The 16,786-nt window shown below is 39.7% G+C and overlaps 2 protein-coding genes and 1 non-coding gene across 7 annotated transcripts in view; 1 reads left to right on the plus strand and 2 right to left on the minus strand.

Moving 5' to 3' along the window:
* The window catches only part of LOC110830630 (cholesterol transporter ABCA5), a 47,869-nt gene extending 38,278 nt beyond the window's left edge, over positions 1 to 9,591 (minus strand). For 2 of the 5 annotated variants that reach the window (XM_087356518.1, XM_087356514.1), the window contains exons 1-3: positions 5,073 to 5,855; positions 1,477 to 1,642; positions 60 to 233 (exon numbers count right to left, since the gene is read on the minus strand). In XM_087356518.1, coding sequence (XP_087212644.1) covers positions 60 to 233; positions 1,477 to 1,575 — 273 coding nt within the window. In that variant the 5' untranslated portion in view covers positions 1,576 to 1,642; positions 5,073 to 5,855. Of the gene's footprint in view, positions 1 to 59; positions 234 to 1,476; positions 1,643 to 1,739; positions 1,759 to 3,124; positions 3,277 to 5,072; positions 5,856 to 9,572 lie in introns of those variants that run through there. The other 3 variants (XM_087356517.1, XM_087356515.1, XM_087356516.1) reach the window with 3 other exon arrangements.
* Positions 9,592 to 10,124: 533 nt separating this feature from the next.
* On the minus strand, positions 10,125 to 10,197 carry TRNAR-UCG (transfer RNA arginine (anticodon UCG)). Its single transcript has one exon. It is a non-coding gene; the product is annotated as a tRNA-Arg (tRNA).
* Positions 10,198 to 14,222: 4,025 nt separating this feature from the next.
* The window catches only part of LOC110832744 (nucleoredoxin), a 30,305-nt gene continuing 27,741 nt past the window's right edge, over positions 14,223 to 16,786 (plus strand). Inside the window, exon 1 of the mRNA XM_022070021.2 lies at positions 14,223 to 14,920. Coding sequence (XP_021925713.2) covers positions 14,315 to 14,920 — 606 coding nt within the window. The 5' untranslated portion in view covers positions 14,223 to 14,314. The remainder of the gene's footprint in view (positions 14,921 to 16,786) is intronic.

Consider the following 16,786-nt stretch of genomic DNA (forward strand, 5'->3'; position numbering starts at 1 on the left):
TTTATTTCACGTCATATTTTCCCCAGGACTACACTAACTTGTATATTTGATGTACTTACCTGTGTCTCAGTGGTGTTTGGCACGATGGCTATGGTGTGATTCTTGAATTGCTGAAAGTGCTCAAATAGGTCTGCCTCTCCCCGTGGAGTGCTCATAACAGGAAAGTTTGGGTTTGGTATCATGATCTTGATCACAATTAAAATTCCTAGTGAATAAAGGGGCAGAAATACTTCCTGCAAACACACAGTATGGCAGTGATTATGATCACAAAACAGTGAATACAGTGACAGAAACACTTTAATAAAACAAAATGATTTTGGTTATAATCCTTAGCAAGAACAGGAGCAGAGGCATTACTTGGTCAAATTTCACAAATACCACATACAATGTTACCAAAAAAAAAGTAAGTATTCTTGACTGCTTGATAAATCATGCGTAGAAACAAGAAATTAATTCCCTCTGTTGAGTGGTCAAATTTTCTTCTCATTCCATGCACCACTTTTTATTATTTGAATTCAAACGCAGTCGTACATAAGGATATGCAAAACGCATAGATCTGACTACAAAACTAAGTGTAATCGTAAATAAGTACATGAAGATACTTTTTTTGAATTTTTGACATGGACAATCAAAAATTAATGCTCGACCAGCAAAACTTACACTCACTGGAAGTAAAATACACTATTCAAAATCCCTAATAGTTGCCAAACTTAATGCAGCAGAATATACAAAATTCGTATTGCTGCTTAGAGATTCAAAGAACATCCAACTCAAATTGTCTGTTAGTGCAGAATTCAGATGAATGCCACAACAGTGATCCAATTTAAAGTATTTAAAAGTTGGCCAACATGCACTGTCTTAACTAACAAATCTAAGTCAGCTTTGAACATAGACCTACAAATGTCCCCAAGACTGTGTGCCCTGCCGTAGCCATAAATTTCATGGTTTCTGGAAGATTCAAGGTTACTCAACAGGTTCATGCAATGTATGAATAAAAAAACAGATTTCCAGATCTTGAAGCTGTCTCAGAAACGAGTAAACATTTATGTACCAAAATATGTGAATTAATAAAAGCTCTCTCTCTCTCTCTCCCACTCACGTGCACGCGCACACATTCCAAAGGAATAAAGAAGACTAAACAAAATCCAAATCATTTCATGGAAAACAATAGAAACTTTAGGTTTGTGAGTTGTCCACTAACAAATTCCCTGCATGTGATGCTGGTACTACACATTGCTGGGCTAAGATCCGCGATGTTAGAAGAAATTAACAAATCAATTAGAAAGCAATTTTAAAAAATGTGTAAATTAGTATTCCATTTAGAACCCTGAGTTGTCTATTATCCGATGATACGCAACCAAATAAGAATAAAACTGGGCGATGTGATGATTCGAAGTTCTGTGAAGCAGACAACATGATTTTATTTTGCACCCCCTTACCTTTGTTCCAAGATTTGCAGTTTCATAGAATACTTACAGCAATAGTCTTTCTCTTCTCTCGTTTCTTAAGAAGGAGGTTCCTGATGATCATTGCCTTGAGTTGGGACAAATAAGTGGAGGATACTTTCTCGCCCATTTTTGCTGCTTGTTGGGTTTGCTGCTGCTTCCAATACTTCAAGAAGATGTACGAGAATTAATAGTACCTGAAAATAATTAATGAGATATGTGTTAGATTGATTCAGCAGAACGGATTAACAAAGATCTGTTTGACAGTGTGTCAGCCCATTGCAAGGTCTGTACCTATACAGGACAACACGACGCAGAAAGACAAACATCTATGACTCAAGTTGGATTCAAACCCACGATCCCAATGACTGAGGTGCCGAGATCCACGTCCCTTACCATCTTTTCACTGTGCTACCAACTTAACACATAATGTAGTAGAATAGCATATACCAGAAACATAGAAAAGACAGGAACAAATTTCAAATCAACAGTAAGCACACAAAATTTGTCCTCCAGCAAACAGTCATTTAATCAGTCAAGTAGGGCAGAAGTCATCAAATTAATTGAAAAAAGACATGATATTCCCAGAGGTTACAGTGTAGCTGGGAACTGTTAGTGACCCTCTGAACCCTGTGTATCTACTTACGAGTCTGAACTCCACAATCTAAAGCCAGACTCCCTTAATGGTCCATTTATCTACACTTAAAATTGTTCGTTATCAGGACTTTTTCCATCGTCTGTTCTTTTAAGATCACGACGTTTCGGAGGCTGGTTCTCTCCCCGTCTTCAGGTGAGAGGTACCTACTCTGTTGGGTCCCTTAGATAGAGTTAGACGGAATGTGTCGTTAAATTTGGAGCAGTCACCTCCGATACAGTGTCCAGTCGCACAGAGTAATTGTACCTGAGCTTAATAAAGCAAAATTTCATCTCAAACTATCAACAGTCAAGATTATGTTTAAGTAAGAACTTTTATGGGCAATTAAACAGAAGACCTAAGCGAAGAAAGGAGGATAATATTAAAAAGGCATCTTAAAGGAACAAGATGTAAAATGGGCGAAGACCCTACAAAAGCTGGCATCAGACAGAAGCAGACCAGTGGGCCTAAGACGTGGAAGGCTAATAATGATAATTGACGTTTACTTCCACAGAACAACGAGGTGTGTCTAAATGGCTAACCTCCGAAATTATAAACGGATCCAACCTTAGGTTTGGTTCGTACGAAAAATGCAAGCTGTCTCTTCCCTTCAGGATTTTCGACTACATTTCTCCTCAACTAAGATAAGGAGATTATAACTCAGTACAGTGTGATGCCTGTAGAGATTAGCTTTGCGTCAGTAAGTTTGTGCGGTGAAGCAGATTTTCAGTTGTCAGATACAGTGCCCAGAATGTAAGAACACGTTACATGACCGCATATCTATCGAAGGTCATAATCTAAATATTTAATTGTTCGTCCTACAAATATTCTGTTAACGACAAATAAAAACATTTCATCCCTACACGTAGTTTTAAAATGGACTATTTAACCCTTCGAACCCGAAGCTCATCTAAATAATAATTAAAACGTCAGTTCCTATCTCAGAGGGGGGAAAAACACTTGTCCATTACAAATATCAGTTGATTAATGCTGTTTAAAGAAATAATCACAGTTTGTGACTGAACGCACTACTTCACAGACTTACCAGAATGGATACAAGTACATTATTCATCATTCGTAATGAGCATTCGGTAGATAAATAAGAAAGTTGCTGTAATTATGTGATAACTGTTGGTTTAACAGGGACCGTGTCTTCTCCTTATAAAAATTTGTGATTAGTCGTTGTCATCAATAAATTACGTCATCAACAATGTCAACTATAAACAAACTCGGCATTGTTGTGGAACACAACAATGCCGAGTACAACACAACAATGTCGAGTACAACACAACAATGCCGAGTACAATACAACAATGCCGAGTTTAGTGTCTTACTCAAGATTTTAAAACGCAACCAACCCCCCCGAAAGGGGGTTGGTTGCTTTTTAAACACTTGATCAAGCTCCCCCGAAAAAGGGGGTTGGTCAAGTGTTTTAACCCTCCATTCGGGGGGTTTAGTTTAGTTTCTTACACAAGATTTTAAAACGCAACCAACCCCTCCCCCCCGAAGGGGTTCGTTGCTTTTTAAAAACTTGACCAACCCCTCCGAGGAGCTCCGAAAGGAGCGTTCTGCCCTAGTAAGCTAAAACATTCGACTGCACTCCGAGAACGAAATGGTTACGTGGATGTTTAGGAACCGGCATCTGTTTCTTTCGCGATAAAATATAAACCTACGGACATTCGATCTCTTTCCAGATTTTAAAATGAATGGGCAGTTTCCTGCGATTGCACTAGTCTGATTTATATTTTTGCTCCGACGGATAAATTACGGTACCCATATTCCTCACAATCTTTAAAATTTCAAATGCCTCATTTGATTAACAAGGCTTCAAAAAAAATTCCACACAATCCACTTGTTGAAGAAAGTATATCATAGTTACTTCTGGCAACATGTTTGGTAATAAAGCAGATTGTATTTGACTGGGATGTGATAAAGTTGTTTTCTCAAACACGAAATTAACACGCGTATTGTGTAATAATCCAGCGGTGCAGTGTTCTCTAAGAAGCTGATACTCAGCTGGTCAACAAATTCCCTGCTTTAGTGGAACAGAATGTTCATAATCTTTTTCATAAAAGTCCGCCACTGGATTCTGTCCAGAGCAAGTTGAATCCGATACAAATCTCTCGAATCTACAGACCAATTAATATTATCCTTCAGTACATTTATGTTTCGAAACCTTTAAAACAATTAATAATATTAAATGAAAAATGTTAATTGTTAACACAAGGACTTCCAGATTTTCAATATTTCCAGGATATAGTTAGATACATTTTCAGCAACCCCCAGTTAAAATATTGTAATTCTTATTCTTCGAAATTAAAAGACATTAGCACGTACGTTTAGTAACACAGAATTACTTCTTTTGAGCGGCTTACACGTCCATAGTTTAAATCTAAACTTCCAGATTCAGGAACTGAGAGACGGTTTATGGCAAATTTTGACTACGTACACCGAAGTCAAGTGTCAATCTTAACCAAACGAAAAACGACAGTGAAGATATGAACATGTACTATTTTAGTAACAAAATTAAAATACTATAGTTAATTTATTAACAATTTCTAAAACATAGTTTAACATGTTCATTCATCCAGTTCAATGCAACCCATTCATATCGTCACAGCATGGTTGCAACACGCGACTCACCATTCGTTCTCTTACATTCTTTAAGTTTTGAAAATACAGGAAGATGAGTTAACAGTTTTTTTAAACACCGGAACTTCCAAGTTAAATGTACATCTTAAATGGTTGGATTCGTACCAATATGTGAAAATATAGGTCGATTGGAACTGAAAAGTGTTATACATTGTTAATGGATTAAAAATTACCGACAACACATTAATAAGTAGCGTTCTTTACGTAATTCAGAACAGTCACAATTTAAATTTTAAATTTTAGAGGCCAAAGAACACACACCAGTGGCAATGAAATCAAGATCTAAAATGCAGCACAAAACGAACACATGCTTGTTTCATATAAAATAAATGCGTGCTTACAGAAATGAGATGATGTCTTGTCAGATGAGAGATGTCTTATTCATAAAGGATGATGCTTCTGTAGCGAAGTGATATTGTTTATAATTACACCGTTCGAGGTGGTAGGAACAATAATGACGTAATGTCTGTAAAAACAGATCGCCTCTTCCGTATGGGTAATGGCGTTGGTGACGGTGATGTTTTCTGGGCACAGTCACAAGAATGCAAAATATGCAGTGTAGTGATGTAGTCGTCTGTAACGCGCTCATCCCAACCGACTTCAACTGTTACTTTCTTGTATCGATTGCATGGCGTCGCCATACACACAAGGCATTATTGATCCCAGCGCCATAAACTTTTCGAATAAAAACCGATTACGCAACTGAAAATTAATCTTTATCATATTACCAACACTGTGTATAAAGCGCATTGTCAGTAGTTCACAATATTATAGCGTGCTGCTACTTCATGACGGACATGAAATGTTTTGTTCGGGGTACCGCAAAATGAACGAACGCGGAACTTTCTAATCCACAAAGACTCAACAGTCGGACAGGTTTCTGATTGCACACACGCCGATACGGGATGAACACTGTTGTTGAGAGATCAGATATTGTCGGATGCCCTATTCCACGGGCAGTAGAGGAGGAAGTCCCTCGACGAACTGTGTGGGGTTGAGAACTGCTATGCTCTCGGCCGCTTGCCCGCTCACAACTGCTGGCTGGCGTACTGCCGCTCAACGCGAGGCTATTCGAATCGTCCATATAAATATAAACACAACCCACCTCCATCGAAACCTCAACCTCTTACCTCACTTGTAACATTAATAACTGTACCTACTTGGAATTCCTCAGACGTAAAAAAGAAAAACATTAACACTCTATAACAGAAACCTTCCACAGGACAATGAGTTGTCAGTGTCCAGGTCTGGCTACTTTATTTATGGTTCTTCTGGTACTCGACTTTCTATCGACGATAAATATCCGTACCTCCGTCGGGAATCGAATGCAAGTCGCCCAGCCTGCCAACAGAGTGAACTTCGACAGCTTATAAAACGCCAAATAAAACTCAAATTGAAATGTTTATATAGTGTATTTGCATATGTGAGTTATGAAAATCAGACATTCTGAATATGTGTGCCGACCTCCTTACAAACCCCGTTCTATGTATGGATAAACAGACATCGTTGAATGGAATGTACTGATCTATTAATATGTAGATGAGGCATATCAGACTCGCGGCTCGCGGGTTATTATATTTTACGAGGCTTCGACTCAGTCCTCGAATTAAACTTACACGTGATATGTGATTCAAACGCTCCAATTTTAAAAAAAAATAAGTTTAAAATACACGCTAAACAGATATATCGTACTTAAATTAAGTAAAGCAGAAATGTAGTCTCGAAACACTAAACGACTCAACTCACACTTCAGAATCGTCTTCTCTCTCAACTGGAAGAATCAATTAACAACAGAAGTAAATAAAGTACTCAGACGGCAAACTGTGGACCGCCGGTCGATTCCGGCCTGAGATACACGTGTTTTTTGCCAGCGAAGAAATTTTACGTTCATAGAAAACAGAAATAAAAATGTACGCTACTGGGGCCCTCGTCATAAGCGGTATGGACTCAGTCTCACCCCATATTAAGTAGGAATAGGCGAACAGTCGTAGCCTATTTAAGGTGTTTTATCGCAGAGTTACGTGGCATCGAAGGTGGAACAGCGAATCTACCCTTGGATCGTCTTCGTGCGAATCACGAAGGACTGTCGTCGATGAACAGAAAACAGAAGAGGAACAGTTCCTTTGGTCTTCACAGGCCGTGACATTTAAGCTCTTGTGAGGGGGGGCTCCTTCTTGCGTGGCGTGTTGGAAATTGCACGGACGGGTTGCCCTCGTCACGCGAGTGATAATACCGGATGAGAAGTTGGTTTATTTAGTCGTATTGATCTGCGGGAGGGCTTCTACTCCACCCTCTTTCAGACATCTTCAGTCTGAATGTAACAGAGTTCAGGTGGGGACGGGGTAAGTCATAAAAGAGTGGGCAAGACAGGAAGAAAATCGAGATGTAAAGAAAAACGACGAAGTTTGGTCTAGTTACAGTGCCCTGGCCCCGAATAGGCCGACACAAGAGCACATTAATTTTATTCAGGCACAGAAACGATGCGATCAATAGTTAATAAATCTCTTATTTTCTGTTCAACACTGACGTGGGTTGCCTGCTAACTCCGATACTGTCACTAGGAAGTAACAGTAGAGGGCGTCCCAAAATAGCCCTCGACGCGAAAACGACTCGACAAAATGACGAAAAAGTTCACATTTTCAGAATTGTTTATTCATTTTACTTTTTAAAGCAGTCCTTTTTCCTTGTTCTGTCGATGTTCTATGCTCGTCTGATTGTTCTGGATTTAATTTCAGAAAGGTTTTAATAAATATGTATATCTCTTCCGAATTTACGTGTGTATTTATTTATTTCTGTTGCCTGTTTTTCATAATTTAATTATTTATTTTGGCATAATAACATTTTTCTGTTTCTGTGTTACTTTCTGTCCATTAAAGCATTGTCGCTGCTCTCTGTGAAACAGAATCCCTAAATGTGCGAAAATAAGGAGTACCACGAATCCTCTGCAGCTCGGACAGAAAGAGTCCGTCAGCTTCGCATGCAGCATGTACGCCTTGGTCCTTTGAAACCCTGTAATGTACCACCACCACCACCACCACTTTTTTTTAATACAGCCTACCACACACACGCAACACAAACTGAGAGCGGGAAATACCCGTGATTCACTTTCTGCGTCAACTGTGGTTAATAGAAGGTAATTCAGTGTCGCTGACAGAAAACTTCATTTTCATGCACCCAGTCCTTTCCTTTCCTGCTCCGGGACGTTTTCAATTACTGATATTGGGGGAAAGGGGAGCAAGAGTTGGTAGTCTATTTAACCATGTATTTTTAGGTCATAGTGCAGGGCGTGTCCCAGATTGCACGCTACCTACACTGTGAAGCGCCCTAAGTGATTTCTTCGCCCTACCGAATAATGGAAGGAAGAGAATTACATCAAAATCACATTTCCGCTTTTTTTTTTAACTTTTGTTAGAAATATTTCGTATTCTACGCTTTTGCCCCTTCTGGAATAATACATTTAAATGAAGTTACAAAAATAGGTCGAGTGGTTGGAGGTCTTCTTGTAAATTATGATACAGAAGTAAAATTAGTTACGGGAAAACCCAGTGCAATGAATCTTAGAGCAACGGATCTAGCGGTGGACTCTTGTGAACCTTCGGGTTCCATAAAAATCGGACAATTTCTTCATCGCCAAAGAAGGAATCATCTGTACCATGCCGCAGAAATGGCTACAGTTTCCTGGTCAATGTTTTCTTCGAGGTCGTCGACGGTGCGAAGCCGGTACGCGTAGATCTTCCCTCTGTACACCCCACAGGAAGTAAAAGTGGATGGGTTAAATCTGGGGATTTATGGGCCAGAGGTCTCATAAGAAGACCCGCGCTTAAAAAAAATTGATTCCGGGCGCATCCGGTTTCAGCGCCGATAGAGGCGGGATTAAGTTTGACGAGGACTGAGGTACGTACCGTACCATTGGTTCATAAATGCTGGTTTTGTTGCTGAATGTCTGGGCCTCTACAGAAATTATGTACTATATTAGGCTGACGGCATGGTTTTAAGTTTCCATTTCACTTTAATCACTTACTCCATTTTGGGTTTTTAGTGGCCCACGCCCGTAATCGCGTAGTATCAACTACGTCTGAAATAAATGTCTTAGTTCTTTCATTTAAAAAAGGCCGAACTTCCACGGCCTGAGTATGAAGCAGCTTTGTGATCGATTGGACCGTGAGTTATTTATCAACGCTTTTTTCAGTTGCACGTCGTACAGTAGGATAACTAGGAATCGAGAATTAGAAAGAGCGTGGAACGAAGTTGTCCTCCATTATTCTGAGCTGCAATCTCGATAGTCAAGCCTGTGTGAAAGAAATAGGGGAAAACGTGAAAATCCTATCCAAGATTAGAATACGGGACCTCCGGAATACAAGGCAGAGTTCTAATCACCAAACGGCTAGGTAAGGTCCATTATGATTATGATGGCGAAGATAATGACAAAAGTGTTCTTAAAGAAAGGGGTTTAATTTAAGAGATACTTTAAACGGAATTACGAAAACCACAAAGATAAAAAAACTGGGCAGACAAAGTTCTCCCACCCGACATTCTGACCAAGAACCTCGGGGCACAAACATAAGTGGCGACCACTACAACATATTTTAAGTTTTATTCAGACACTCAGACGTCGATGTGGAAACAAATAAAGAAGGAACAGCAAATTAAATCTTGAATCAACTGGTCTGAACAGTTTTTCGCATCCAGCTTTAAAGTAGGAAGGTAATTAAATTTTCCACCAACAAGTAGATCAGCTCTCTTTCACACTGCGTACCGAAATAACTTCCTTATCATTTTCATGTCTCAGAACACCTAATTTTTGAAAAATGAAATAATAAAAATCGAAATTATTTGCATACCTGTTTCATAAGTGCCGATCGCAGCTAACTTCACTTCTGCTGGTGCTTATAACGGAATATTCGACATACAGAAGCCTGGTTTGTTTGTGTGGCAGCTCTCAAACACATCACTCAACGAATCAAATAAAATGACCCGAAGCGTAATCATTACATAACGTTTGTAGGCGGCAACAGCTGGTCACTTCCACCGAATACCGTCATACGAATAACCAAACTTCAGAACGATGTTCCAGTTCTGGAATAAATATCGTTCCATCACATCTCCCTTATACAAAAGTTAGTCCTGAAATGCGAGAGGCTAAATGCCAAGTAAAACTCATCGTAACATTTCACCAACAAAAGGTTAGCACAACAGCGCGTGACATTTTGATGTAATAGCACTTTACAGCATCCTCATAATGATTGTTCCCCACCTCTAAATTAGACCTATCACAATTGATTAGGCACTGAAATTTCCTAAGCGCATCTGAAAAGCATTCAGCACTCAAAATATGCAAAGTCTGCTAGTTTCCCACTGTATCTGAACAAAAAGAGAATTTAAAAAAAGAAGTGCGACCGTGACAGGACTCGAACCTGCAATCTTCGGATCCGAAGTCCGACGCCTTATCCATTAGGCCACACGGTCAATTACTCAAACCTTTCGGTTGTCGTATAATATACACTTAAGGCACGCAAATAGTACACTATTCCTACGCTAGATGCCAATGCAAACACAGATATCTGCGCCACTAGTATTACTTTCAGGAACTACTAGTACTGATGACAGTGATCTGTGAAGGAAAAGTACAAGCAATTCTAAAAAATCAAGAAACCAGTTCCGAATAAAAAAAATTGTTCGCCCACTTGTGATGTGCAGTTTTTCGCTGTTCATCCCCCGGACTTTATTAAGTCTATGAGTTTGTCCCTCACCTAAATTAAACCACGATCGCTTCCTTCCACATCCTTACCAATTCATTTTCCATTATTCATTCTATAATACGATCCTACACAGTCTTAGTCTTAGCCAGATATTTCCCACTATAATTTTCTCCCTCAATGTCAAGATTCTCGAAAGTTTGCACAGAAGCCTACAAATATGATGAGAAAGTAAAACATGATGCACTCATCGATCCAATTCACAGAACCTCAAAATTTGCAACTTTCTGTAGCATAGTACATAAACGTACACGAATACCTTACATCACACAGCATTCAAGAGCTCTGTGTCCGATAAGATGGACACCCCGAACATGAATTTGGAATTTTTATTTACGTCTTTATATATTCCTCAGATTTCTGTGGGACTAAATTTGTTACGAAGACCGCTTACAGGACTTTCTAAGTCGAAGGGAAACGACCATTTAGAAGACGAAGGAGAAGATGGTAGGATACTATTAACACGCGTCTTAAAATAGAGTGGTGCGAGGATACAAACTGGATTTATCTGGCTCAAGATTACTGACCAGTTGCGGGAGCTTATCAACACAGCACTGAATCTTCAGGTTAGATAAAAGGTGGAAAACGTCGACCCAATGCGAAGAGTTAACAACTGAGTGATCGTCAACTCCTCAACAACTTGCCTATGCAGAGTTGGTTGAAATTGTACTAAAATTTTGTTTTTAAAGTAAGGACATAAATTTTAAAGGATAATGCTAGTTGTTCGATCAAAAACACTAAACACCTTTAGTGTGCGACCAAACAACTGCGTATGAAGTTTGATAGGACCACAGAGCCGGTCTGAATGCGGTAGGATAGAAAAGCAATTACTGCCCATGCCTGGAATCAAACCTGGTTAACCAAAAATGTAATTTTCATTAAGCAATTCGTAGACTGCGTCACAATTCTGATGACAGGACGCTGGCTCCTCGATGCGCAGGCCAGGGTACAATTTCGGATGACTTCAAGTAAGTTTCGTGATAAACAAAGTGGCATTACTTCGTGTTCCACCGTTGCTCCATACTCATACATGATCACCCCACGAAACGTGCGGTAGCCCTGTCCAAACAGCACATCATCATACCCTCGGTCCTAAATTTGGGGCTTCATCAGCTGGTATCGGAGTAGACCAAATGGTATTTCCATTAAACAACTACGCCGTGTCTCATTTCCTCCTGTCTTGAACGTAGGAATCCGTCCGCAACTGTGTTCATGAATACGACTGCTTGCCGATGGTGTCAAGGCGTCAGCTTTGTCTGGCGTGTGATCTAATCAGCAGGCGGACCGGTCTTATCGCGACATGCAATACAAAGAGACGCTCTCACATCACGAATCCAGCGACTCAAAAACTCCGGTACTTCGGCTCTCTGCTGTTCGTTACGTAATGTCCTAGCAGGCCTGCCTCCCAAGAAGTCGCAGTTTATTTCCATTATTTTCACAGAATGCAAATCACGTTTTAACCACCTTCACTACGGGACAATACATCGCGAAGTTGAGCCAGTTTCTCCTGAGCTGTTTTGCACTTGGTGGTGAGGAAAGTAATTTCCAAAGCCCTTTCCTGGAATCGATTCTCAACCTTTCACTCCGTAGCAAGTGTCTTCACTGACTTAAACATCTCGGTTCCTGATTGAAACATAGGTTTACAATGAACTGTTCCTTAGCCCGTTCACCGGCTTAACCGCCTTTTTGCTGGGAATTTCCAGCAAGATGGAATAATACTTCAGTGCTTCAGGATGGAGACATGTAGTGATCTATGAACACGATAATTAACCTCTGGGTTCACTGAAAGGCGGTAAAGTTCTTGACTAGCTGACTGCTCCATGGAGTCTTTTTTTTTTCCCACCAGTGTTTCAGACATTCATCAATATACGTCGATTTGCAGGGTTTGTGGTTAGAGTTGTTCAGTTTCTTTTAATACGCCAACCACGTTCTCCTCTTGATGCCGTGCAATAATGAAATTTGTGCCAAATGATCTTCGAAACACCGATTTCAAACAGAACAGAAATCAAAGCCGAGAGACGAGAATTGTAAACAACATTTTAGTGGAAAAACCTAATGAGACTACTTGGAGGCCTATGTGCAGATGAATAAATATGGATCTACAAGAAGGCATGAGTGTACGCACTTTCTTCATCCGGTTCTAGAAAACTCGGGGAATTTCGTCAGTAGCCAAGCATCTCAAGAACCACTGCGCACAATGGAGTTAATCATATTAACCGAAGTCATGGTTCGATCTCAGGACTGTAACTTACTACGTACCAGTATCTGATCGGTAGATACGAGATCAGTGGGCGAAGTTTGTAGGCGCGAACTTGTATCGTCGAAATAAGATGTATTTTAAAGGCTTCTCGCCTTTGCTTTCTTTAATAATGTTCCGACAAGCGCTGCTGTAGAAAGTGCAGGAAGCATGTTCATCTGACAGCCAGAGGTGCGGGGATCCGTCAAGTTTTATACAACCAAGCTCCAGCTCACAATATTAACAGCATTTCGTAACATATAAAACATACGATACGACGAAGAACAGGTAATTAAAAATGTGTTATTTTATTTTAAACAAACGAAAAAGTCTGTCAGCAGCTTAGACAACAGATCGTTGAATGATAGGACGATCATAAATAATTAATTTTAAAGGAGATGGAAGAAATGGGTCTTGAAATAATTTGGGTACTACCTCTGAAACTGAGAAAAATCACGAAAAACCTCAGTCAGAATAGCCATTCTCCGTGCTGAGACTTCACCCCGGTACCTTCCGAATACAAACCAGGAGTTTTAAACACTCGCCCTCACGATGTAGGTCTATACAAATTTACATTTCCCGCAGTAGTGATTTTAAAAACCGATCAACAACTGACACATGTCCATTATATGGGTAGATTATAAAGTTGGGCAACCTTTTAACAAAGCTGATTAGATATATATTACTTCCACTAATTAACTAACGAACTAATTCGGTGGAACAGAGACTTTTTGGGGGAAAAATACCTACAGTTGCTCAGCTGATCAAGAAGATCCCTGTATTCTACGGAAGTAATCGTTAAATTAACAAGCAAATGAATAACTAAATTAATAATGAGTAAATACGTAAATAAATAAGTGCGCGGAATCATGGACGTATCTCTTCAGCATATAATTTATTTATTTATTTATTTACTAACTCTTACCTACCTATCTTCTGAACAAAGCAAACGAGCGAACTACAGTCTAATACATTTACTTTCTAGTTTCGCCGAAATACTTTAACGTGCGTTTTAAACATTCTTTTCTATGTTCTCTAATGATCCAGTTGCTCATTTGAAACCGACTGTTGGCAGAACAGCACAAATTCTGAGGGCCTTGACTCTGTATCACGAGCTGATCAATAAATGGAATATATAGCCTGCTATGTGTTGGCTATTTGGTGATAATTTTTAAAATTACTATTTTCAGTTGTAACCTCAAATATATCGGTTGAAGGTTTCGAATGTCGTGTAATAAACAAGGTAGCGTTACTACAATACAAATGGCTGTTGGTTGGCGAGCACTTCTGATCCACAGACTTTTCAACAACAACAACAACAACAAATACTTTTTAAGTAATAGTTTAAATTATCCCGGCATTATTGACGGGTAATTTTCAAGTTACCTTATGAATTTCTACGGCGAGTTTAAAGTGAACAACGTCTAACTGTATATAGAACCGAGCGAGTGAGACAGATAGATAGATAGACGAAGCCTGCTGCACGCTTTGCGTCGGCACACGTTCGGCCATTCAGTCGCCGTCCAGACCTAAAAGCGGTGAGACCGTTGCTGGCCCTGCCTTCATATCACCAGGACAAAACGCCACAGAAATGGCTTCAAACACTGCATCAACACCTGTTGTTACCTCGTGGTGGTTTCGCCGGGTACTGGGTCCTGACCTAATTAAATGCTCCTCAATTCCTGCGGAACACAACGAAACAAAGAGAGAGCTCGGTGTCAGAGCTGTAGAATCAGCGATGTTATCAACAGTAACAAAGGCTGCTTGCGAAGTTATTGGACTGTACTTTACACCCGTCAGCTTATGTGTGGATGAAGGAAATACCGAAGAATTTACATCGAAGCTCGTGAATTTATACGATCGCGTTAATTATTGTTGTGGCGATGTGTGTAGTGGCAGTGAATGTTACGATAATAAGACAGATGAAGTTCCAATAACAAAATCAACAGCTGATCAGCAAAAGAACGAAGATAACTGTAATGAGAGACTGCAGTCTTCGAAACACAGAGCGAAAACGAGAAGATTAGAAGTGGTACATATCGTTTTACCAGGTGGTGGTAACACGAGTGCTCTTGGTACAAATTTGGTGTTCGAACCTGGTTCCGACAGCAGATGTATGTTGGATGAAGCTGCTTTCAGAAAAGTCGTCAAAGATTTACCGTGGTTCGCCATCCCGCACAGAGATGTTCACAGAACGGTATGTACCTTATTGTAACTGATCTTTCATCTCCATTAGCGCGCAGGGACTCTCTTCAAAAGGTTACAGTACTCAGCTAGAAACAATTCCATGTTTGCGAAATCCTTAACTTCACACCGGTTAAGAAATCGACAACGAACTTTAACACTTCCAAAGCCCAATGACAGTTATTTGTATCACCTGTTTTAACAACAATTAATTTTTCATTTGACCATCGAGTGTATATTTGTAGATTTCATATGATTTACAGCATAAAGCGTTAACCAATTGATATTTGTAATAGAGACATGTTTTCTTTGGGGAAAAGACTGAATAATTTAACAATATATAGAAGGGAGGAGGATTTTGGACGAAAATGACCTGACTCCTTGTTTTTTTAAAAAAAATAAATCGATAAAATTCGATTTGAGATTGATGTGTATAGTAGGAGTCTGGCTACAGTGGATCGACAAGAATTAAAGTTAAATTCGACCTACAAGTTCCAGTATGGATACCCGAAGTCAAACTTATTCCAAATCCGTTTTGTCCTTTCGAACATGAAACAAAAGTTTAGACAGACGGGCACAAAAAAGAAACCCACGTGATAGCATTCGTTTTCAGCGCTACCTTCAACCTGACAGAAGGAATCTTCGTGGTCTCCTAGCAGACAGAGCCCAAAGTAAATTCTATCCTCTGGAACACAGAAATGTAGGAAGTTCTGCTTCAATCCCAATTGAATCAAATATATGAAGCAATCAAGTGCTCTTCAATGAACAGTACTACATCCCATCGCCGCCGGCTAACGAACTGAGTGACGAAGATAATGAATGGATTCACCAGCTATTTATATTTTCACCAAATTTAATTAACCTGTTTCATTTTCTTTCCCCTCGATCCGAGCTCAAAAACAGACTGGAAACCTCATCAAATGAAATTCTTTCACAAATCGCTCTTGGCAAACAAATTTATATTTATTATATTTACTAATTCGTTCCTTGAACAACGATACGCTGTTCCAAGTCAGGAATACTTTTCTGTGTGTAAGCTTCCCCTGCGATGTAGACAAAGTTATAGAGGCAAACATGGGGCGTGGAGGTATTACATTCAAGCATTATGAGACTCATCACTATGACGGAGCGAGAAGACAGCTTCACGCTACGCTGGATTTATCCCCTACTGTGAAATTATCTGTATATGTAGACAAAATTTATATGAAGTAGCAGCTTGACACAAGCTGAGTTCGTTTCAGCTGACGACCTTATAACCTCCCGTTGACATTAACAAAGAAGTCAGACTGGGTAAAAATAGTTTACATTTCAGAAAAATAAAATGTTAAACTTGCAAAAAGCAAACAGTTCTGCATCTGAACAGGATGATGAAAATAAAAACGTAAGTGCCAAGTAGCCCCTGTACCTCAGCGCCATGCCAAGCAGGCGCATGGAAGGAGTAGAGTCACATTTTAAGCATTCTTAATCTCGAAAACAGACAAACGCGAGTGACCAGCTTGAAGACCTGGAGTGGGCCCCAGAGCCGATATTCACGTCGTGACGAGGACAAAAGTCCCGGCCACTGCCGGAAATCGAACACCGGAAAGCCTTTCAAATACGTATCATATAAAAATCAGTGTAAAATCTAGGGGTTTGCATATCGAATTGGATACTTAATTTACTTACTTATTCACCCACATAAAGTTGTTTAGTCAAATGCACTTCTGGCGGTGATTTATGATTAGGCCTCTATCGGTTATTTTAATAGGTTTTTAAGTGTATAAAGTGATTAGATAATAGTTGCCATGAAGAGTGATTAGATAAGAGAAGTTGGCGGCAAAGCTAGAGACTTTTTATACTGTCGGGAAATTGTCAAAGTCTTGATAACGTTTGCTGACAG

Source organism: Zootermopsis nevadensis, unplaced genomic scaffold, assembly GCF_977971745.1.
Source record: "Zootermopsis nevadensis isolate Lab colony 2312 unplaced genomic scaffold, Znev_1.0 Znev_ptg000027l, whole genome shotgun sequence".
NCBI lineage: Eukaryota > Metazoa > Arthropoda > Insecta > Blattodea > Termopsidae > Zootermopsis > Zootermopsis nevadensis.